The 24,567-nt window shown below is 42.4% G+C and overlaps 1 protein-coding gene across 7 annotated transcripts in view; it reads left to right on the forward strand.

Moving 5' to 3' along the window:
* Window positions 1-19,178, forward strand: part of CEMIP2 (cell migration inducing hyaluronidase 2) — a 102,142-nt gene extending 82,964 nt beyond the window's left edge. For 6 of the 7 annotated variants that reach the window (XM_027614975.2, XM_035723538.1, XM_035723537.1 and 3 more), the window contains 2 exons: window positions 1,510-1,613; window positions 1,957-3,790. In XM_027614975.2, the coding sequence (XP_027470776.1) occupies window positions 1,510-1,613; window positions 1,957-2,153 (301 nt within the window). In that variant the 3' untranslated portion in view covers window positions 2,154-3,790. Of the gene's footprint in view, window positions 1-1,509; window positions 1,614-1,956; window positions 3,791-17,530; window positions 17,980-18,690 lie in introns of those variants that run through there. The other variant, XR_004819511.1, reaches the window with a different exon arrangement.
* The last annotated feature ends 5,389 nt before the right edge of the window (window positions 19,179-24,567 follow it).

The raw sequence follows: 24,567 nt of genomic DNA on the forward strand, positions 1-24,567 counted from the left end.
GGGGAGTGAGGTCCTGTCTAGTTTTTGAACGCATCTTCAGTCATCTGATGACTTGACACACTCTTTACATATGGCAGAACCAGATTTCAGTGAGTCCTGTAAAGTCGTTGGATTATTTGAGTGTAATATTCACTGTGCAGGTATAGCTCTGTCTTCTGCTTTGAGATGCTTCTAGGGAATTCCTTTCCAAGGCCTCAATTTTCTTTAAGGACTTAAAGATTTTTCCTAATGGTGAAAACTTGTACTCAGTTCACTGAAACCAATCCTGGGCATACAGCTCACCATAAATTTTTAGGATAACACGGCAGTCCTGTAAGATACCCTATAGATTTAAGAGTTAAAACCAACTCATTAAAAAGTCACTAGGTTGTTTCTGGAAAGGGGACTGAAGGAAGGCTTTTAAGATATGCATAGTGTTCTGTTTCTTCATCTGGGCTGGTTACATGAGTACGTTTAGTGTGCAGAAATTCAATATGCTGTACACTTAGTGGTACTTTTCTGTATGTATGTTGTATCTTTTTTTTTCCTTAATATTTTATTTATTTATTTGAGAGAGAGAGAGCATAAGCAGGGGGAGCTATAGAGGGAGAGGGAGAAGCAGACTCCTCACTGAGCAGAGAGCCCAACATGGGACTCGATCCCCGGACCCTGGGATCATGACCTGAGCCGAAGGCAGACGCTTAACCAACTGAGCCACCCAGGCGCCCCTGTATGTTGTATCTTAATAAAGTGTTAAGAGGTTTGGGAGCAACTACCAATGTCTTCTAGAGAACTAGGCACATGTTGGGGTGTGCGGGTCCCTGGGGACCTGTAAGTGATCTCATGGGACGAGTCTGAAGAGGGTCAGGCCTGTAAGGTTGCTGTGGTCGGACCTCTGTTCTGACTCTGAATGGTCACCCCTGCTTTAGAATGACATCGACATGTCAAGACCCACATTAAGAAAATGAATACTAATGGTTATATAAAAGTTGAAGAAAAGGATAGTAGAAGAATAAATGTGGGAGAGTAATAAAATCTTTGTAAACAACTTAAAATAATACAAGGGGCTTGTTTTATAACATACTAAAATAAATCGCAAGGCCATAGTAATTAAGCCAGCATAACATTGGAAGAGGAGAGAGAGAGAGAGAGAGGGAGAGATCAGGAGAAGAGAAAATCCACAAACAGATTTTTAAGTATATGTGTTGATATGCTGCATAATAAACATGGAATGTAAACCAAACCATGAGGCGCAGATTTTATTTCTTTTTAAAATTGGTGTTTTTATTCATTTATTTTATAAGTAGATAATAGGACATGAATAGATAGAACAGCTAACCTGGGTGGGGCCGGGGAGCCTGAACTTGTAACAGCAGGGATGTGAAAAGCATCTGGGGTGTTTTTTTCTCCCCCTGTTTGGTTTTAGTTCTGCTTTTATCTAGTATTTCTATGCTATGTTAAGTTCAGAAAGGTACTCAATACATGCTGATTTATTGAAATTCCCTCCAATTTTCTGACTCTTACATACAGGTCAATTGTTCTGTTGAGCACAAGAGGAGAAATAAAGCATTTAAATATTTCCGATTCATTAGTACCTCTGGGATTAGCCAAACCGGCTCATCTTTATAACAAAGGTTTGTATTTGTATTATTCCTTGAAGTTCTTATGAGTCCAGCCACAGATGCGTTTTTAGGGTGGACTATAGCCCCTAGCCCGTCTTCGTGAGCTTATTTTGCTGGAGTGGGTATCATTAAGATAATTTTTAAATAAGGAGACATTATTCCAGGAAGTGTTTGGGGATGTGGTTTGTTATTTGGGGCAAGAGGTGGGTGGTCAGAGTTCATTGACGTAAGGAAGTGTAGCTTTTCTGTTTCATAGTTATCTTTGTTTTGCTCACCTCCGACTCACCTCCTGCATTGTCTTGCCTGGAATGAGTAGATGGACAAATTGCACTTTTTTTTTTTTTTTTTTTTTAAGGGAGTACTATATTTTTGGGATTCAGCGGAAAGTTTAAACCATCATGGGCTAAGCTGTTTACCAGTCCTGCTGGCCAGGGCCTTGGGCTGCTCGAACAATTCCTACCTTTGCAGCTGGATGAATACGGTTGTCCCCGAGCCAGCATTGTCCGCCGGAGAGATCTGGAGCTGTTAATGCAGACTGCAAAAGCACATTAGGGACTCACTGTAACTTAAGTGCTGGGGGAAGAAAAAAATGTGAACTAACTTATTTAATTTATGGCATTTTAAAATGACACTGTTAACCCAATGGAACCATTTTCCTGTTTGATAACAGAGAGGGGACGAAAGAATTTAAAGGGATGGCTTGAATACCAGCTCACGCACCTTCTAGTTGTACAAAGTGTTGAAGAATTTATTTGTGTTTGTTAGGCTGGTATATTCGGAGAGCATTTCTCCTGTCCCTCACCCGCCACTCCGTGTATCTCTTAGTGACTCTCAGCAGCTTCATCTTTGGTAGAACAGGATGCCGTGGGGGTGTGGTGGGGGCCTCTGAGGGCCAGCCCGAGTCCTTGAGCGGACCAGCTCTTGTATACGTTGGATACTTGAAGTCCGATGCCCGGTTGTGTCATTGGCTTTGGGTAGCTGTTGACGGGTGGCTGGTGTGTTCAGCGATGCCCTGGGCCCTGGATCGGGGCCAGCAGCTTTGCGGATTGTATAGGATGCTCAATGACAGTCTTAACTGGCAACTCAGGCCCAGCTCATGCCCTTTTTTTTTTTGCCTGGGGCATGTGCTATTTTTATTCATTTGTACATTGATTCCTTCCCAGGGTCGAACTTTCACACGGAAAGCATACTGGGACGAAAGGGCTTTAGGGATTTGACATCCCTTTAAACTTGCGCCCCCGGGGCAAATAATTTGATCTGCACCGAGGTCTGAAGTTGTTGGGACCATATTTGCAGCTTTAATCCTTAGCCTGTTTCGACGGTATATTTGTGTTTAAAATGCAGAGCTGAGCTGAATATTTACATTTTTTTAAAAAGAAGAAGGCCGTGTTCCTGAACTGTCCACGTGGGTCGTTTCAAGTGGCACAAAGGAAGTCTGTTCTTGGGGTGGCTCCTGTACCTGGGTCTCATTGTTTTCATGTGATTTTTTTTTTTTTTTTTAAGCTTTCCTGCTCACCATCCTGCCAGGAAAATTACAGAAAGCTTAATGATACCCCAAAATATTGTACTCGGGGAGAAAAAAGGGAGAGCTTTTGAAGGGCCAGAATCATGGAGGGAGGGATATTCAGAAACAATACTCTGTAGAGCCTTAGGGGAGTTGGTCACTCTTAATTAATTACATTGCTAGAGCCAATTACAAACAAAGTGCCACGATGCGAGATTTCCCTTCCCACTGGGTGCATGTGTGTCCTGCCAGTGAGAATTGCATGTAGCAGAAAGATTAGCTTCTCAGCCAGGGATGACACCACACCAAGGGGAAAGAAGGCTCAAAAAATGCTTTTGCCCTTTCCCAAACCTGCAATACATGGAGTGTTTGAAGACATGGCCATGGCGAGAGGGTAGGAAGTGAGTTCAGGCTGACTTGTAGTGAATATGGGCAAATTCACTCTCCTCTACCAAGAGCAAAGGCTGAGGGCCTGTCCCTTGGCACGCAGGAGAAACTGCAGAGCAGGTCTGAGACTTCTGTTACTTTACAAAATATGCTACCTCAAAATGCTACCGATAAACCATTCTAACTCTTAAGTGCTCTTGCTAAGGGCATGTGTCTTAAAGTTGAGGGTTGTTGTTGTTTTTTTCTTTTGTATATTGATGAACGAGATCTTACCTATTAAATATATTATTGGATCATGGTTCCTGAAGGTGATTAAAGTTTGTGTGTGCGTGTGTGTTTTTTTATGACTTAAATATCTTTGATGTGTGTTTTTTAGAGTTTGGTTCTTTAAAGATTTGGAGAGGCAATGTAAGTTCCGAGGCACTCAGTTTTTCTGATTTGTATGCTAATTGTCAGGGCCTAAGTTAAATAAATAAAAATATGTGTGCATGTATTTTTTATATATGCGTGTGACTGAGTCAATCGATCAGCTATTTTTTATTCCAGCGTCCAGCCCTGAAGAAGCTCTTGGCAGAGATGAGGAAGGGAAACTGTCTGCCAAGTAGATGATCCCATTCTGCAGTGCAGAGCTTCTCCGCCGAGCCTGTGCAATGGAATTGCCTGGGAGCTTTAAAAAATATAAAGACCTGCCCGCCCCCCCCCCGCCGCCCCGACACTCAGATTTAATTGGGGTGGGTTGCAGCCTGGGTACTGGAATTTTTTTAAAGCTCCCTGGGTGATTCCAGCTTGCAGGCGGTTTAAAAACCACTGCACTAATATAGTAGGTCCACTGTTTAACTCAAGTCTGTAATTTTTTGTGTCTCAAACAAAATCACAGGTATCTATTATTTTTACCTGCTGTTCCTATGTTCCAGAACCCCCAGCCCTAAACAGCGCTTCACTATTGTCTTCTTTTAATAGAATTTTAAATATACGATTTTTAGTCCATAATCGCCTCACATTGTTGTCAGTCAGCTAAGCTTTTAAATACATTTCCGGCAATGGGGGAGCCAGCAATCTGTTTTGTTTCTATGGGGAAACTAGATTCAAAGGTGATTTATAAGTTCATAAGCATTTTCCATCAGGTGAGGCAGTTGGCGGAGCTCCAGAAATGTGGCTGTCCACAAATCAGCCAGCTGATGAGAAACACAGGGCCTTCTCATATGTCAACAGACATGAGGGTTTTAAGTCTTTGCTGTGAGGTTCCTGCCTCTGCACCTGAGCCGGTATGCCACGTGGTCTCTTCAGAAGCTGGAGGAGAGCTTGCAGGAAGATGAAAGGCAGGCGCCAGGTCTCATGATGTGACTCCAAAGCTGACATTCAGATGCGGGGATGGCAATGGGGCAAGGGGTTTATGACTTCTCTGTTCTGCAGCTTCATCAGAAGAGAACACATCCTCTTGCCATTAAGTGGGTAACTGTTGTGAGGAGGGGTGGGCCATGAGGTGATAGATGCTTGAAGGCTTCAGATAACTAGGTCTTCATTCCCTAAGAGATGAGGTCATGTTTGGATAAGTCCAGTGGAAGGCATTTTAATAAACAGGAATGCACTTAGTGAATTCAAGTGGGGTTTCTCCTGCCACTTGGTGCTTGTAGGTAAGTACACAGAGCTCGTCATGACTGTGTTTGTTGATTCTGTGATGCAAAGTTGGACCTTACCCTCCAGAAATCTTGTCTGGCTTTCAGATACTTAGGAAACGATGTTTAATAACTGGAGAAATTCCCCTAAAGGTGAAGACTGTGAAGGGGAGTAATTGGGTAACAGATTTGTATCATTACTGTTGTCTTAACTTGGTAATAACCCAGTGTGCTAGAAATGCAAGCAGACACTCTGGACAGGAGCTGATTTTCAACCAAAGATCAGGGAGGAAAAAAAAAATCAAAGAAAGCCATCCCCAGTCCTTTGTTCACAAATAACAAAATGCTGTTCACATCTTGCTGGACCTTTGGAGTCATTTGGAAGGCAGAGGGTTTTGTTCTGTTTTTTACCCATTTGTCCTTAAAATAAGAGAGAAGCTGGGGACACCTGGGTGGCTCAGTCGGTTAAGCGGCTGCCTTGGGCTCAGGTCATGATCCCAGGGTCCTGAGATCGATCCCTGGGTCGGGCTCCTTGCTCAGTGGGGAGTCTGCTTCTCCCTCTGCCTCTGCTCATACTCTCTCTCTCTCTCTCTCATAAATAAATAAAATTTAAAAAAAAGAGAAGCTGAAAAAATGCTAATCAGGCCCTGGTGTTGTGGAGGAGGGCATACACACACTTTATTTTATGTGATAAAATTAGAGAATGACTGAACTATGAAGATAATGAGGAACTGCGCCCCACAGGGCATCCAAAAATATCAGCCATAGGAAGGTGTGAAATGTTCTATCTGAAAATACATCAGAGTCAGTCAGAAAACAACCTCATGGATTCAGTTTTTCAATTTTCCTAAGATGGACAGTGTGATTAGTCTGGATATGAAAAGTCATCAATTTTGGGCACCTGGGTGGCTCAGTCGGTTGAGCGTCTGCCTTCAGCTCGGGTTGTGATCCCAGGGTTCTGGGATCGAGCCCCAAGTCGGGCTCTCTGCTCAACAGGGAGCCTACTTTTCCTTCTCCCTCTGTGTTCTCTCTCTGCGTGTGTCAAATAAATAAATAAAATCTTAAAAAGAAAAAAAAGGAAAGAAAAAGTCATCAATTTCAAGTTTATCCTCAAAAGAGCTTAGGCTGTACGGAGGCCAGATTTGCCCCCTGACTGCTTTTGTACCAATTCTGAGCGAAGAATGGCATTTACACCTTTAAAGGTAACACATTGGAAAAAGTCAAAAGAAAAGCGTAATTTTGTGATGTGAAAATTAAAGTTCAGTGTTCATAAGTGAAGTCTTATTGGAAGACAGCCACACCCATTTGCTTCCGTGTGGACTAGATAGTCCCAATGGCAGACCCGAGTAGCTAGCTGGGTGAAGAGTCTACATGGCTTCAAAGCTGAAAATGTTTACTCTTTCTTTACTGATGAAGTTTGCTGACCCTTGCTCTTGGTGAAGGGTCTGCTGGTGTTCATTATTCTCTTCTTGGGACTTTCATAAGGTTTGAGAATTTTTTATCTAGAAAGTTAAGGAAAAAACAAGCATCAGTATCACCTGAGGTGCTTGATGAATGTGGAGAATCTCCAGCCCCAACTCAGACTGGAGAATTGGCATCTCTGGGAGTTGGAGCTGGGGATGTAATTTTATAACAAGCTCCCTAAAGAAAAGTCTGAGAACTTTTTTGAGAACCCCATAAGGTGTAGTGAGCTCCTGTTACTTCTCTCCTTCCTTTCCTTCAGCAGAGAACACATCTGAACAAGTCCGAATATTGTGTTTTTTAACCCTGGTCTCCGTGGTCTTCCCCAGAACTTTGTGTGACAGATGCAAGGCAGATCTGATGCGAACAGCATTCTGTGACTGTTTCTGGGGCAGAGGTTTGGAGCCCATGATAAAAGCCTCTCTCCATCATCTGAAATTCTCATTGTTAGAATTGTTCGTTTGGCTTAGTTATTCCCACGATGGAGTGCCAGCCATCCTTTGTTTTCTGCAAGTTCTTGTTAGTTTTAGGAGTTTAAAGGAAAGTGTACATTCAGCCACAGTCAAGCTGCACAGATTAACAAATGCATAGTTTCTTTGCTTTGGGATGGAACTGTATCCACCCTGGTTATTTCACGTTCCTGGAAGCGCTGATTGTCAATTGCAGATTTTTTTTTAAAGATTGAATGACTTCATACAAGCAGATTTGTAAGTGAAAGCCTTTTAACACATGAACTTTATGGAGAGGGTGGGAGGCGGTTGGATGGGCTTGGGGGATAATGAAATGGGTCTTTGCTGAGAGAGGGTGGGACACTCCATGGGAGACTCCACCTCCTCCCACCAGCCCCTGTTGGTCTTAAACACCCAATTCCTGAGAGTGGAAGGCTTAGATCAGATAGGTTTCCCATGTGGGAGAATGTAGGATCTTGCAGATCTCAGGGGGCAAAGGAGCATCGTTACCTCCCAATGCGGCAGGGAAGAAGAGAGTTCTGATCGGGGAGAGAAAAACCATCCAAAACTCGTTGCCTCCCAAAATGTGCACGTGCACAGTCTTCCAAGGAAACTGGCTCTTCGTGAGTAGTTAGTGGATCTGAGACAATGAAGTGCCTAATACAGTTCATTGCTATAGGTACAGTGGATGTTCTGGTGACCAAGCTAGGTTTGATGCCAATCAGGGGTCTTCACTAGCAGTGTGTTAACTTCGAGTGGATTCCTAGTCCTGATCTTCAGCTCTCTCGTCTGTAAAATGGGACTGCCAATACTGGGGTAAAATTACAAAGGGGGTTAAATGAGAACAGCTCCCAAACATGGTTCATCACCAGCAATAACAATGCGTGGGTGGTTTGTTTACAAAAAACAAAACAAAACAGAAAACTTAGACTTTCAGACACCTGTGAATTCTAATTTAGTAGTTTTAGGGCTAAGGATTAGGGAATCTGTATTGTTTAAAGCAAACTTTGGAGATAATGCCAGACTTGGGAACCCCTGAGAAGTCCTTATGAAAGCCCGTGGTCTAGTTCTCACACGTTTTCTGTACTCAGTTGTTTGTATCTAGAAAACAGGACTTGGGGCCAGGCCGTACGTACATGTTCAGTGACTCGGTTTGACTGTCCTCATGAAATCTGCATTTGTGCCCTTTGTTGTGCCAGCCCTATAACTCAGCAAGCCAGCTGTGTACAGGCTAGTGCTACGAGATGTGGAAAGGCAGCTAGGAAGTGAGACCATGTGTCTGCACCCTGTTCCAGAGCTGTGGTGTGCGGCTTTCTGCTCCCTGGTCCTGGGAGGGAAAACCGCGGCTCAGCTGATAGTTTGTCTCTTCTAATCCCTCCTGCCCTAAACTCACATGGGCTAGAAACAACTCATTTCTAATTCTTGCTCCGTCCTTCAACCACCCACATTTCCCTTTTGCTTCCTATCAAGCAGGAAAAATGCTAACATTGAAATTGTTCAAAGCTTAGGTTGATATGAAAAGCTGAAGCTGAGCGGAGGGCTTGGAAAATGAGCACCTTTGGCAGCCAACTTTCCTGTGTCTCTCTGCACCCCCGTTTCTTCTTTGTCACACCTCCTCCTGACTGCCCCGTGGTCCACTGCGGCGGTCTGGTCAGACAGGGCAAGACCACATTCCCAGACCTCTTTACCTCTCACAGCCCTGCTCACATATTCCATGTCCAGCCCTCAGGATCCTGAGCCCTTGCTAAATGAATTCGAAGTCAGATTAGTCCTCCTGTCTAAAACTAGTTTCCTCTTAGACAATGATGCCGTTTTAATATCAGTCAACAGTGCTTATAATGCTACCAGTAATGTGTTGCTAGAAGTTTTGTGTACGTGATTTGAAGGAATTTTGCTCTCCTGCATACTTCCCCTACAAATGAAACTGATGCTATCAAAGCATAGGGGAAGTTACCAATCTGGAAAATCCACAAACCAGATAATCAGTCATTGGGTAATAACGGTCAATACCATCGACAATATACCAGCATTTGTATTTGAATGGAATCCCTTCTGGAATGGATCAAGAAGGTTATGGATAATACCATGATTTTCCTCCCTTAAGCCATGTTCTCAGAACACAGGCTAGATGAGTAACCCCTACCTGGCTCCAAAAAAACATATAATCCATTTGGATTCCAGGCCCAGGGGCTTGGCCACAAGAAAGCATATTTATCCCAGCATCTTCCTGGAAGCTGTGCCCTGTGAGCACTGGAAAATCCCCTTTGTTTATAGTGTCTTGCATTTCTGTAAATCGCCTTATTTCAATAGCTGAAAGGAAGAGATTGGGTAATTATAGCTTTCCTTTGTTACAGCTTTATATTGAAAACATATGAGGATCCAAGTGGATAGATGATATAGAAACAAGATTGGAGATCATAAGGCTTAGGAGTTTCCTGTGCACTTTTATCCAGAGGAAGAAGGTCAATTACAAATACAAAATTATTGTTGTTGGGGGTGAAGGCAGGGTGATTTTATTATATTGATGATCTATATTTTCTGGCTCTTGTTTCCAATTCCTTGAAATGGGATAATTTTTTTATTTCAGTTGTGAAAAAATGCAGTTGTGAATTTTTAATGTGATATTATCTAAAATAATTGGATTCAGAATCTATTGACAAGTATAATTATTGGATATTTTGGATAGTCAACTTTGAAATTATCAACTTAATACCTGGATCCTTGCTACATGTTTGAATTAACAGGAGAGGTTCTTTTCATTTTATTTGGGTTCTTTATCTGTTTACAAAAGACAAGTGATTAATATGAAGCATAAAGGTACCAATGAGGGCGCCTGGGTGGCTCAGTTGGTTAAGCGACTGCCTTCGGCTCAGGTCATGATCCTGGAGTCCCGGGATCGAGTCCCACATCGGGCTCCCTGCTCAGCAGGGAGTCTGCTTCTCCCTCTGACCCTCTTCCCTCTCGTGCTCTCTATCTCTCATTCTCTCTCAAATAAATAAATAAAATCTTTAAAAAAAATAAAAAAAAGGTACCAATGAAAGACTTAAAGAATAATAATTGGAAATAAAGAATGAGAGTTTTTAACTTTTTAACTTTTTCCATTAACTCTTTCTTTTTTTTTTTTAAAGAAAATTTTTATTTATTGACAGAGAGAGACACAGTGAGAGAGGGAACACAAGCAGGGGGAGTGGGAGAGGGAGAAGCAGGCCTCCCGCCAAGCAGGGAGCCCAATGCGGGGCTCGATCCCAGAACCCTGGGTTCATGACCTAAGCCGAAGGCAGACTGAGCCACCCAGGCGCCCCTCCATTAACTATTTCTACACTTAAGTTAGCAGGTCAGAGCCAGTGGAATCTTGTCACTAAATTTCTGAGTTTGTTGTTTTATTTTTAATAAGCAATTAACTTTTTTAAAAATTTAAATTCAAATAAATTAACATATAATGTGTTATTTGTTTCAGGGGTACAGGTCTGTGATTCATCAGTCTTTTTGTTTTTTTTTTTTAAGATTTTATGTATTTATTTGAGAGAGAATGAGATAGAGAGAGAGAGCATGAGAGGGGGGAGGGTCAGAGAGAGAAGCAGGCTCCTCGCCGAGCAGGGAGCTCGATGCGGGACTCGATCCCCGGACTCCAGGGTCATGACCTGAGCCGAAGGCAGTGGCTTAACCAACTGAGCCACCCAGGCGCCCTCATCAGTCTTACATAATACCCAGTGTTCATTTTAAAGAAATCCTGCCCTTCTTGTTACTATGTATGTGTTTGTGTCTAATAATATGCCTGAGAGTTTATGTGTTATACTGATATCATCACTACAACCATGAAATTAAAGTCTTTATCACTTGAACTTCACCTTGAATTCAGTTTTCAATGCTATCTCACTTGAATTTAATTAAAAGCCCTCAACATGACAACCTTGAATTTAGTCTTTAACATTATGACCTTTATCATATTGTGCACAGATGTATCGTTTTAGTGTGTAAAAAAGTATGTATTGTGTTGTTTATTAACAACAGATTCTTCACAATGTTTCATGTAATCTAAATTTGTAAATACTGCTTCTGTTTTGTTTATCCTTAATGCACTTGACTCTAACTTTGTGATAAGTGACGTGAATTTTGTATGAAGTGTGTTTCTTTGAAACATGTTTTTTTTTTTTTTGTAATTATATAATTGAGGATTTGGAATGAGATCCACCAAATTTCGAAAACTCACATTTTAAAAACGAAATTTGGTTCCAACCCCGTTAAAGAACTTTGTCTTGGTGAGGGCTACACAGCGAATATATTACTGGTGTGTACAGTGTTAAAGAAAAAAATACTCAGGACTCTTGTTAAAGACGCTAAGGTAGACTTTATTCAAGGGGTTATTATAATGGAGTTTTGTACTAGGAGCATGAATGGAGCTCAGTTCAGAATACCACAAAGACAAATGGACATTCATAGCCAAGGAGCAGGGTGGGGATTGGGTGATGGGAAATTACTGGAAACATCACAAGTAGGGGGATTCCGGCTTTACAGGATTTTTGACAGTGTGATAAGATACCAAGGGTGGGGGATTTTCCCTAAACTGACACAGCAGGATTCCTGCTAAAACTGGATTAAATGGGCCAAAAGGTCCCAAGAACCCAAGGTCAGGGGCCTAGTCAGAAGAAGAACCCAGAGACTCATTTTGGTCAAGGAGAGCCTCTTCATCAGTGGTAAGTAGAACCTTGCTCTGTGGGCGAAGTTAAGTCTACTGCTAATGACCTCGGGGGAGGTTAGCTATTTACATGTACCCGTCTGATTGGTATGAGTTTGTAAATTTAGAGAGAACAGTTTAGCCTTTCTCTCTGGTTAGACTTCTGTGAGATTACCTTGAAATGGGCTATAATGGTGAGTATTAAGGTTTCAGGTACCACATGGAAAAAGAACAGTTACACAGGTGAGACATCACTGTTATGGAATATTATCTTCTGGGTTTTGCATTCTTGTTTTCCAAAGCCCAGAATCTTCTTTTTATAAAGTGAGGTTTGTGGGCTGTTTTCCATCAGAACCATGGAGCTTACTGTTAAAACTGCAGATTCATGGGTTCCATTATAGATGGATTGAGTTAGAATCTATGGTCGAAACCCCCAAATGTGCATTTAAATAAGCAGCCTAAATCGTGGAATGAATCACAGTACCCAGAAATAGACTTGTAACAAAGATGGCATTACGATCAGTGGGTAAGGGATAAACTGTTCAATAAATAGCATGAGAATCAATGGTTTTCCAGGGAAAAAGATGCAGTTGGATTCCTACCAAACACCATGGAGAAAAACAAACTCTGTATGAATTAAACATTTAAGTGTGAAAAGTAGAACTATAAAACTTTTAGACAAAATACAGAAGAATATGATTTTGACATCAGAAGAGAGAAATTCATGTTAAATACATAAAAAAACACAGGGGCACCTGGGTGGCGCAGTTGGTTAAGCATCTGACTCTTGGTTTGGGCTCAGGTCATGATCTCAGGGTCGTGAGATTGAGCCCCATGTGGGGCTCTGTGCTGAGTGTAGAGTCTGCTAAAGTTTCTTTCTCCCTCTCCCTCTGGCCCTCCTGCCTCACTGTCTCTCTCAAATAAATAAATAATCTTAAAAAAATACATAAAAAACAAAACGTAAAAAAAAATTTACTAGATTACAATGTAATCATTTTGTATGACAAAAGATATCTTAAGCAAAGCAAAGAACACAGCATAAACTTGGATAAGGTATTTGTAACGAGTATAACCAAAAAAAGAATTAGTAGCAAAAACATATAAAGAACTTCTCTAAATCACTAACAAAAATAAAAGCAAACCAAGGGAAAAAAGGGCAAATGTTGATCATATCCAACTCAGAACGGGAAACCTGAGAGGCAAATACATATACGAAAAAGATGTCTAACTATGTTAGTGTTTAGGGATAATGCAATTAAAAAGTGAGATATTGGGGCACCTGGGTGGCACAGTCGGTTAAAGGACCAACTCTTGGTTTCAGCTCTGGTCATGATTTCAGGGCTGGGAGATTGAGCCCTGCGCTGGGCTCCATGCTCAGCTCAGGAGTCTGCTTAAGACTCTCTCTGCCCTTCCCCACTGTGTGTTCTCTCTCAAATAAATAAATAAATCTTTAAAAAAGAGAGATACTATTCAAAGTGTTCATGAAAATGTAGAGGAAATGAAACTTTTGGATACATTGTTGGCTGGAAAGTGAGTACAAACACTTTGGAGATCAAATTAGTAGTATCAACTAGCTTTGTATATAAACTACCCTAATTATATATATTCCTATGAGTTTCCTGTTCATGTGTGCAAGGAAATATGTGGGGATATTTATGGCTGGGTTTATATGAGTAAAAAATTGGACAGAACATGGATGTTTGTTATTGAGGGATCGTATAAATACATTATAGTGTACTCATAGATTGGATTACTATATTCCAGTTAAAATGAATGAATTATGTTTAAGTATCAATATAAATACATCTAGAAAAGGTAATACTGGTAGATGTTGGGGAGGAAGAATTTCCTCTTTCTTTCAAAGTCTTTCTAGCTGGACTAAGAATCAAATTGATGTGAGACAGATTAATAGGGGAAAAATCAAATTTAATAGCATATATATGGGAAATCCACATGGGCATGGAAATTCCAAAGACAGAAAAATATTTTTCTTTTCCTTTTATTTTTTTAAAGATTTTATTTTTTTATTTATTTGACAGAGAGAGACACAGCAAGAGAGGGAACACAAGCAGGGGGAGTGGGAGAGGGAGAAGCAGTCTTCCCGTGGAGCAGGGAGCCCGATGCGGGGCTTGATCCCAGAACCCTGGGATCATGACCTGAGCCGAAGGCAGACGCTTAACGACTGAGCCACCCAGGCGCCCCAAGAATATTTTTCTTTTAAATACAGGCAATTTAAAGGATCCATCATCTGGCCATTGATGAGTAGGATCTATTAATAGTGACTCAAACCAGTGTGCCTGTAATGGCTTAACCAAAATGCAAGAGGTGTTCAAAGAGGGCCTAGATGATGCAGCCCCATGATCCAAAAGTTCACTCTCAAAATTAGCCTAGGCGGGCGCCTGGGTGGCTCAGTTGGTTGGGTGACTGCCTTCGGCTCAGGTCATGATCCTGGAGTCCCGGGATCGAGTCCCGCATCGGGCTCCCTGCTCAGCAGTGAGTCTGCTTCTCCCTCGGACCCTTCCCCCCTCTCATGCTCTCTCTCAAATAAATAAATAAAATCTTAAAAAAATAAAATAACATATCTTAAAAAAAAAATTAGCCTAAGAAAGTAAGGATGTTTGTGGCACATGGTAAGGATGGTGGAATGAAAACAGTGTCTCCAGCCTCCCCCCAAAACACGAGACACCTTTAGCCACAGACCTGCTGATCTGCAACACTGAGATGGCAATACTGGAATGGGACTTTCCGCACCACCACGCAACAAGAGTTGACATGGCAAAGGTTCCTGTGGGTTGGGACCTCTCATGACAAACACCCCTGAGAGCTGGCATGGCCAGACGGAGAGAAAGAGAGAAAGGGAGAGCGAGAGAGACTTGGATCCCCAGTCTGTTTGGACTCCAAAGTTCACCTCAGTTAAGTGCACCCTCAGGATGGTGGAGACCAAAGAGAATATTCTCATTGGTCACAAAGCCAAGCTCTTAGGACATGGAACAAGATAAAAGGAAAAATATGTGTACATTAACAGCTTTCGCTGAGCTTTGGGTCTCTTGGAGCCATATTAACACCTAAGAGGTATAATGCCATGGGGTTGGTGACTGTATGTAACCACAGTGTACCTCACTGCACGGAAGTTTTCTTGAGGTTAGTAGGTGACCTAGTGTCAATGTAACCCGTTCTGTGACCAACTTATCCCATCATGCGCATCTTCTTGAGGTGTGAGCACTCTAAGAGGTTTTAAGTGCTCAATCTGCACCCATGGGTTTTGTGGCTTTGGCTTCCAAGATGTCCCTTAGCAACAGCCTTTACCTCATGTGCACATCAAATGACATGACTCCACAGATATAGAGATGTCAGGAGGCTTCCATGGCAAGAAATGTTAACATGTGCTGGCTGTTTGTCAGGTTTCCCAAGGACCTTTCAGCTGCAGCCGTGTCCGGGGCAAGCGGTGTCCAGTGAGTTAAAGTGTCCTACCAACTATGTCAATTGTTGGAGAGGAAAAATGTACTCTTCTCTTCAAGGTCCTTCTAGCTGGACTAAGAATCAAATTGACATGAGACAGATTAACAGGAGAAAATCAAATTTAATCACATATGTGCAGGGAATCCACAGACATGGAAATTCCAAAGACAATGAAGCAACATGATGCTTCTGTGAGCTAAGGAGAGGGGTACGGGTCTGAGCATACAAAGGGGAGAAAGACCATTAACAAGAAGGTGAGAGGAGATGTTTGGAGAGCAAAGGTTTCCTTATTATGTAGGTAAGTTTCGTAGGTAGGTAAAGAGGAATCTCTGTTAAATAGCTTTCTTCCTGGTGTAAGCAGGCAGTTGAGGGGGTGGAGAGAAACAGCTTTTCCAGAATCCGCTGGGTTTTGATTGCTTTTAACTGAAAATAACGTTCCTGCCGAAGTGGCCCATCTTGGGGTGGCCTGCCCTTGGCCCTTACATAGAGAAGGTACAAACAAATACATAAGTGTTGGTGACATGGTATTTATGGTTGCAGACATACTGTTGAAGCTGCGTGATCCAATTTCCTTCTACTCTTGCTAACCTTAGTGATTCATTATTTTATATTCAGATGTCAGAATGTTGAGGTTAAAAACTCTCTTAAAACTCATCTCATCCATTTTTTTTCCTTTTTAAAAAGATCTTTTTAAATAAACTTTTAATTTTAGAATAGTTTTAGATGGATAGAAAAATTGTGAAGATTGCATGGTACATAGAGTTCCCATATATCCCCACACCTAGTTTTCCATATAATTAACATCTTAGAGTAGTTGGTACATTTGCTACAATTAACTAAATAGAGGTTATGTTTTATTCAGTCTATGTTAGTTTTTAGCTGATGTACTGTATCTGTTCTAGAATCCCATCTAGGATACGATGTAGATGTATTTGTCATGTCTCCTCTCAAGTATAGCAGTTTCTCAGACTCTCCCTTTTTTATTGTTTTTAATGACTTTGCCAGTTTTGAGTTGTAATGGTCAGGTAATTCCCAGACTGTCCTTCACTGGAATCTGTCTGATATTTTTCTCATAATTACACTGGAGAAGAACACCAGAGAAGTAAAATACCATTCTCATCACATTGTATAAAATGTACATATATTTTTTAAGATTTTATTTATTTATTTGACAGAGAGAGACACAGCCAGAGAGGGAACACAAGCAGGGGGAGTGGGAGAGGGAGAAGCAGGCTTCCCGCGGAGCAGGGAGCCCGATGCGGGACTCGACCCCAGGACCCTGGGATCATGACCTGAGCCGAAGGCAGATGCCTAACGACTAAGCCACCCAGGCGCCCCTAAAGTGTACATATTATTAACATGACTTATCTTTGATGTTAACCTTGATCCTCTGGTAGAGGTAGTGTTTGTCAGGTTTCTCATCTGTAAAGTTATTCTGTTTTCTCCTCTTTCTATGTTGTAATGTTTGAAAGGAAGTCGCTATGTGCAGCCCACACCACTCTCCTTTTTTAAAAAGAGAAATTGTAGGGGCGCCTGGGAGGCTCAGTTGATTAAGTGTCTGACTTCGGCTCAGGTCATGATCGCATGGTCCTGGGATTGAGCCCCGCATCGGGCTCCTACTCAGCGGAAAGCCTGCTTCTCCCTCTCCCCCTGCCCCTCCCTCCACTCGTGCTTTCTCCATCACTCCAATAAATAAGTAAATTTTTTTAAAAAGAGAAATTGTAGCTCAGAATGATAAAGTAATTTGCCCTAGGCCATAGCATTAATCATACTTAGTCCAAGGTATGATTTGGGCAACAGTAAAAGGATTACTTAATGTATAATAGTTTTTTTTTTAATATTTTATTCATTTATTTGCCAGAGAGAGAGAGAGAGCGTGCGCACAAGCAGGGGGAGCGGCAGGCAGAGGGAGAAGCAGGCTCCCCTTGGAGCAGGGACCCCGATGCGGGGCTCGATCCCAGGATGCTGGGATCATGACCTGAGCTGAAGGCAGACGCTTAATCGACTGAGCCACCCAGGCGCCCCACTAGTTTCATTTTAAAACTAATCAATGTGATTCAACAAATTTTATTTTACTTAAATTTTACTTTAATTTACATGTCAAATTAAGGTTATGGTGGTGGATTTAGTACGTACACAATCTAGCTTCCCTTAGCCCCCAACAACCCTTCTACTCAAAACACAGAGAATTATTAATGTATTTTTTTTCAAATTCACGCCACTGCCGCACACACATAGCTGAGCTCAAAATGAATAAAGGAAAATGTATGCATGTTGGAAACTAGGAAGGAACTAGTTCAAAGAGCAGGAGCTAAAGTTTCACTGGGACTAGAAACTTATACTGAAAGCCAGCCCCTAACAGTTTGCCATCCACACAGGAGAGTCCAGAGTCCTGAATCTTTGAAACATGGTCCAGAAGAGGACAAGAGGTGCATGCCCAGAAGGGTGTGTCTTCTTGGGCTCCTGGATTCCTTGATTCTTGAAGATGGCCACTGTGAATGGCGGGCAAGAGGAACCCTCTAAATGCTGGGTCACACGCCGGGGTCCCAGATATCCAGTTCTGAGGGTGGTGCTGTAAACAGCCATGGGGACTCTACCTGAGGATGAAGAAAAATGTTTGCAGAGTGAAGCTATGAGGTCCGAGAAGCAATGATGAATAAAAGAGAGCAGTAAAACATGGAACATGGTTTTAAAAAGCACTTTCCGTAAAATAACAAGTATAACAATATTTGTGTTTGTGCTTGGAAACAACCTGGAAATAAAACACTTTGTAATAAATTGGAAGTCATCGTTACCAAAGTCAACTTGTCGGTGCACCTGACATGTGGTAAGACACTGGGTTTGAAGCAAAGAAAGCTTTGTTATCAGAAGGGCAGCCCAAAGGAAGGCAAGGGATCATTCTTGAAGCTGTCTTGTCATGTGGAGCCCAGGGGCCGCTTATATACGTTTGGTGAAGGAGGTGGATACATGAGAGGAGAGTGAGGGGTTTCTTGAAACCTTTATGGGGGCGGGGCTTGAGACAACCTAGAGCTATGCGTTTTTTTTTTAAGATTTATTTATTTATTTATTTATTTATTTATTTATTTATTTATTTATTTATTTGACAGAAAGAGACAGAGTGAGAGAGGGAACATGAGCAGGGGGAGTGGGAGAGGGAGAAGCAGGCTTCCCGCGGAGCAGGGAGCCTGACGCGAGGCTCTATCCCAGAGCACTGGGACGTGAGCCGAAGGCAGACGCTTGACGACTGAGCCACCCAGGCTCCCCGAGCTATGCGTTCTTTTGGACAACAAGGTACCCTTCAGACCTGCTTCTATCAGGTACATCAGAAAATTTCATGACAGATAGTACCGTCCAGTCCCCATTAGGTTTCTACAATCAGTACGTAAACAGAGAGTCGGGGTAAAAAGGCCAAGTCAATGACTGTGCATGAGGTTAAGAGGTGCATAAAATATACTTAAGTAGGGAACAAAACAGAACGTGGAGCTAAGTTAATAGCACAACTAACACAACTACAATTCTGCTTATGTTTTCAAAACAGGTCCGGGAACCAAGTGTCCGGCCTCATCGGGAGGCAGAGGAAGTTACTCTGTGCCAAGGTCCTATATTTTTCAGTAGGGAAAAGAGATACTGATTAACTTTGACTTTGTCAGCATATTTTAAATGTAAGAATGTATGCTAAAAATTAACAAAAGGCATAACTTCCAAACTGGAAAGTGAAAAGAAAGAAGTTTAAAAAATTGATCTATTTAATGAAAGCAGAAAGAAGAAAAACAGTAAGAATGAATAGTAAAAAAAAAAACAAAAAAATACAAAGATGGTAGAAATTAATCCAAATACATCAATAATTATAATGCATAGATGCAGGTTATACTCACTTTTCTAATACTGGGTACAAAAATCAGTTTGAGATTAAAAAGTGAAATTTGTAAGAAGGTAGATCCTAAAAGTTCTCTTTGCAAGAAAAAATCATGTAGGGCGCCTGGGTGGCTCAGTCGGTTGAGCGACTGCCTTCAGCTCAGGTCATGATCCTGGAGTCCCGGGATCGAGTCCCGCATCGGGCTCCCTGCTCAGCGAAGAGCCTGCTTCTCCCTCTAACCCTCCCCCCTCTCATGTACTCTCTCTCTCTCATTTTCACTCTCTCAAAATAAATAAATAAATCTTAAAAAAAAAAAGAAAAAAATCATGTAACTATGTATGGTGACTTGTGGCGATCATTTTGCAGTAAATACAAATACCGAATCGTTATGTTGTACACCTGGAACTAATATAAGGTTATATGGCACTTATACCTCAGTTTAAAAACAGTAATAATTTTATGCTATTTATAGATATACCTTAAACAAAAGGATTTGGAATGATCAAAATGAAAGGAGAGAAAATGATATACTAACTGAGAAATTTGATATAACAATATTAATATTGAAAAATGTTTATATTAAGAGAATTCTAATAGGATATTAAGGAAGAAATTGAGTAGAGAACAAGAAAGAAAATACACAATGATAGGAGGTGGCCCTGATAGATAAAGAGGAGGGGGTGTCTGGCTGGCGCAGTGGGGAGAGCATAAGACTCTTGCTCTCGGGGTCGTGAGTTTGAACCCCACCTTGGGGGTAGAGTTTACTTAAAAAAAAAAAAAAGAGAGAGACAAAGAGGAATATCTCTCTTAGAGACTGATAAGGAGCCAAATTAAGGAATCACCCTGATGAATCATCAAAGTAGGAAATAGGCACTCTCTTGTTCTCCAGTTCAAGATCCGTGGTTCAGTTTGCTTTATAGTGGAGCCCACATATTTCCCCCATATTTCCTAAGTACATATTTTCAGTTCTCCAGACCACCCACAGATGGGGGGTTTAATTTGACCTGAGGAATTGACTTCAAAGAGGAAGTGCCCTTTAAGAAGAATCTTGGAGAAAGAAAAAGGGCAGAGGTTGCTCCGGGTAAAGGAAGCAGTGTGAACAAATGTCCTGACGCTACCAGGGAATTTTGAGTGGTCAAATTTAGTGTAGCTGGAGTGTGTGTGTGTGTGTGTGTGTGTGTGTGTGTGTGTGTGTGAATGAAGGAGGGAGAAATGAAGCTGAAAATCAAGAGTGGGGTCACTACATAGAGCCTGGGATGCCATGCTAAAGAGTGTACACCTTTCCCTGCAGGTGGATGTATCCACAGAAGATATTTAAACAGCAGGATGATTGTGGTAGCTGTTAGAGCTATTCACTGAATATTTCCAGTATTTCCCAGTTCAAAGCCTCTATCGGGATTGTACTTCTCTGCCTGCCTTGAAGTTGGCATGGCCACAGAACTTACGTTGTTGACCAGTGCTAATGAGTGAACGTGACCCATGCCATTTTGGGGCAGAAACCCTAAGAGACGCTATCTGATTTGTCATTGAGCCTTTTCCTGCCTGAGCTACTATGGAAGCATGAGCTTTTGTCCTCGAGTGAGAATGACATAGAGAAGATCCTCAGCTCGCTTGTCACAGACACAAGTAAGACATAAACCATTGTTTTAAGATACGGAGACATGGTGGTTGTTATTGTAGCATAACCTTGCCTGTTTGGGCTATTATAGGTCTTTTGTTTTGTTTTGTTTTGTTTCAGATGTAACACTTGTTAGACTTGGAGCCAAGAGAAAAATTAGGAGACCGTTTCCAATGGGGTATTGGCAGGAGGGAAGGTGAAGAATTGTCTGAGCCTGAGGATAAGGACTGCATTGATTTTACTCATTTATGGGTTTCTGGTACCTGGCTCAGTTCCTGGAATGAAAGAAGGGGGTGTGTAATCCTTGTTTTCATGCTACCAAAAGGACTGTGCCGTGTTCCCCCAAAAGATCTGTTCAAGTCTTAATCCGCAATACCTTTGAATGTGACCTTATTTGGAGGTTGGGTGTTTGCAGATGTAATAAAGTTAAGGATCTTGGGATGAGATTACCCTACATTTAGGATGGGCTCTAAAGACCATGACAGGTAGCCTTCTAAGAGGAAGGGGAGGAAGATTTGGCACAGAGTACAGGGCAAAGGCCATGCGAAGCTGAGGACAGGGACTAGAGTCATGCGATCACAAGCCAAGGAACGCCAAGGATTGCCAGCCGCCAGACAGCAGAGAAGAGGTAAGAAATGGGTTCTCCTTTCAGAGCCTCGAGAAGGTACCAACACGGATGACAGCCTTGATTTTGGACTCCTGGCCTCTAGAACCACAGGGCTCAGGTAGGGAGAAAGAGCAAATGTTTGAATTCTGTTCACAAAAGTATACTTTCCAAAATTGCCGACAGCTTAGAGAAAAGAGAAAAAGCTTTCCTTAAATCTGGAAAAACGAAACATTAAAGAACCACGATGTTTCAACTTGAATGATACCCAGGTCGACCCACCCACCCAAGCACGTTATTAATTTGCTTCTTTACATCAGGGAGGAGATCTTCAACTAAGGTGGAAATCAAGCACAGAAAGTCTAAGTCTGACGGAGTCCCTTTTCTCAGTTGGACCCAGTCTGACCCCAACCTTGCTCCAATTTCCGAGTCGCACCCAGTTGCACCCAGTCTGACCCAGGTCGGGATTAGTTTCCAACTCAGACTCAGTCCGACCGATACCCGGTCTGGTTTCCAAGTCGGACCCAGTCTGACTCGGGCCAGTTTCTGGACTCAGTCCTGGAGAAAAATGCTTGGCGAGTCTGAAAGCTCCTCACAAAATGCGTGAAGCTGGGATGGGAAGGTGACCGCCAGAGCCAGCTGGAATGCAGTGAGCTGAAGGGCTTCAGCAGGTGGGTGGGTGGGCTTGCTCACTGCTCCCGGGACACGTGGTGGCGGTGGGGGGGGGCTTGAAGAGGGTTGGGGGGCTCTCCTTCAGTTCCCTCTCCTGACATGAGAACTGTTAAAAGATAAACTGAGGCACATGTAAAATTTTAAGACTTTATTTGAGCAAAAAGTGAGTCAAATCCAGCAGGCCCAACCTGCAAGTGGCTAGGCATGCTCCACCCAGAGCAGCTGGGGAGAGTTTCTTCTGGAGACAAGGTGGAAGCAAAGTAAGGAAATGATTGATTGGCTACAACTTAAAACCTAGTTGGCTGTGATCGGTGTTTTGATTTTGCAACCTTGAGGCAGAGACAGATCCTCCTGCACTTCAGATGGGGTTACATCTCCATAAACCCTTTGTAAGTTGAAAATATCGTCTTAAATTGAAAATGCATTTAGTACACCTAACCTAAGGAACACCATAGCTTAGCCTAGCCTGCCTTCAACATTCTCAGAACACATCAGCTTACAGTTGGGCAAAATCATCTAACACAAAGCCAATTTTATAGCCACGTTTTGAATATCTGATGTAATTTATTGACTACTGCACTGAAAATGAAAACCAGAATGGCTGAGTGGTTACAGACCAGTTATAAGCCTGTCTGTTATTTACCCTGGGTGATTGTGGGGCCGACTGGGGGCTGTGTGGCTTGATGCCCCTGCCCAGCTCAGGAGAGGGTATGGTACTGCATGCCGCTAAGCCAGGAAAAGATCCAAATTCGAAATTCGAAGTACAGTTTCTACTGAATATATGTCGCTTTTGCACCATCCTAAAGTAGGAAAATCTTACACCATAGGAAGTCAGGAACAGTCTGCATAGGCTGAGATTTGGGTTTGCTTACGTAAGCTGCTACGACATTAGAGTCCCATTAATCAATGGCCTCCCTATTTAATTAAAATTTAATGGAAGCCAGGGTTCTCAATGCTGGGCAGGTGTTCTTTACTGTCCGTTACACATTCCCAAGCACCAACCCTCTCCTCCATCCCCTGTCTCTGTATTCTGCCTTCCAACAATCATACCTGTTTCTTGTCATTTCATTTTGCTTTGCTTTGTTTTTGTCCCCTGTTGGGTCAAGTTTGGCTTGTTCTGCAGAAATAACAAATGCCTGAATGATTCCCCTTCTTCAGAGCTCTGGGGTGAGGTAAAGCTACAGATGTTTATGAGTGGTGACAATCCCCGTTGGCGGATGTAGGCGCAATACTTTTGTTTGGGAATGGGCTATCTTGAATGATGCCAGCCGAAAGGGGATTTCAGGAATTTGCTTTCATGTCGATCATTCATTTAAACACATTGAAGAATGGCCCCCACTTTCTTTAGCTTTCATAAGCCCTTAGAAGGCCCAAATTCTCTTGTGCAGTCTGAGAATATTTTTTTTTCTTTCTTTCATCTGGGTTGGCGGGGTTTGGGGGAGTGGAAGACAGTTGTTCAAAGGGAAGCTCTTTATTCATTCTGACTCTCAAATCTGTTTCATAGGAAATTTTCCATAGGAATTCTAGGAAGAGAAACAAATGACTTAGGCTGAGAGCCACATTTGCTCCATGAAACATTCCAGCAGCTCAGTCTGTGGCCAGTGGGGCAGCCAAAGCCTACGGAATTTCAAGGAACGCAGCACTTTTTAAAAAATTGGAGCCCCCTGTCTGGCCACAGTGCTAATTGTTTCACAATAGCCACTTGGTCCATAGTGTTATGGGGACGTCAATGGTTTCTTTTGTCTGAAACAGTTTAACTCCTAGTGTTTATTCAGAAAGGTTACAACTAGGGCGCCTGGGTGGCTCAGTTGTTAAGTGTCTGCCTCCGGCTCAGGTCATGATCCCAGGGTCCTGGGATCGAGCCCCGCATCGGGCTCCCTGCTCGGCGGGGAGCCTGCTTCTCCCTCTCCCACTCCCCCTGCTTGTGTTCCCTCTCTCGCTGTCTCTCTTTCTGTCAAATAAATAAATAAAATCTTTAAAAAAAAAGGATATGGGAATAGAGCTTGAGAAAGTAATCGTGGGCACCAATATCCCCTTTCACTGTAAGTCGCTTCCTTTTCCCTGCTTCTGTAGTGGGGCGATGCCAAATGCTTGTCTTGTCCTGGGGTTCTCTTTTCCTAGGGAAGGCCGTGGTGTAACAGGGGGCGGCGGACACCGGAATGCTGAAGCCCAACAGCTGGCTTGGGGAACAGGAGTGTAAATGGAGGCTGGTGGTGATTTGAACAAAGCCCAAACATGCCTGGGGTTAGCTTGATTTACTAGAATCAGCAGAACCTGGAAAAGAACCAAGCTGTGGAGCCTTTGTTTGGAAAGTTTTGTAGGATAAAGGCTAGTTGGATTTCAATAAAGCTCTTCCATCAGGATTTCGAAACAAAACATTGAAAAAGAACAGAGGGTGTCTCTATCTTTCCTTCCTACTGGCCAGGTTTGAGTTCCACGACTAGTGAGTTGGAAGAGATGCAGTCAGTGTCTTTGAACAACCCAAGAATCTATTTCGCCCTGGAACCTAGAACACCCTGGGCTTGGATTTATTTCCATCGCATAAGGCAAAAGCTGATTAGTTAATTTTTCCTGATTTTTTATTGTGGTTGAATATAAATTGAAGGCAATGTTAAGTTGACACAGAAAGGATAAGTGACCTAAAAATGGCTGTACTGAGGTGTGG

Source organism: Zalophus californianus, chromosome 13, assembly GCF_009762305.2.
Source record: "Zalophus californianus isolate mZalCal1 chromosome 13, mZalCal1.pri.v2, whole genome shotgun sequence".
NCBI lineage: Eukaryota > Metazoa > Chordata > Mammalia > Carnivora > Otariidae > Zalophus > Zalophus californianus.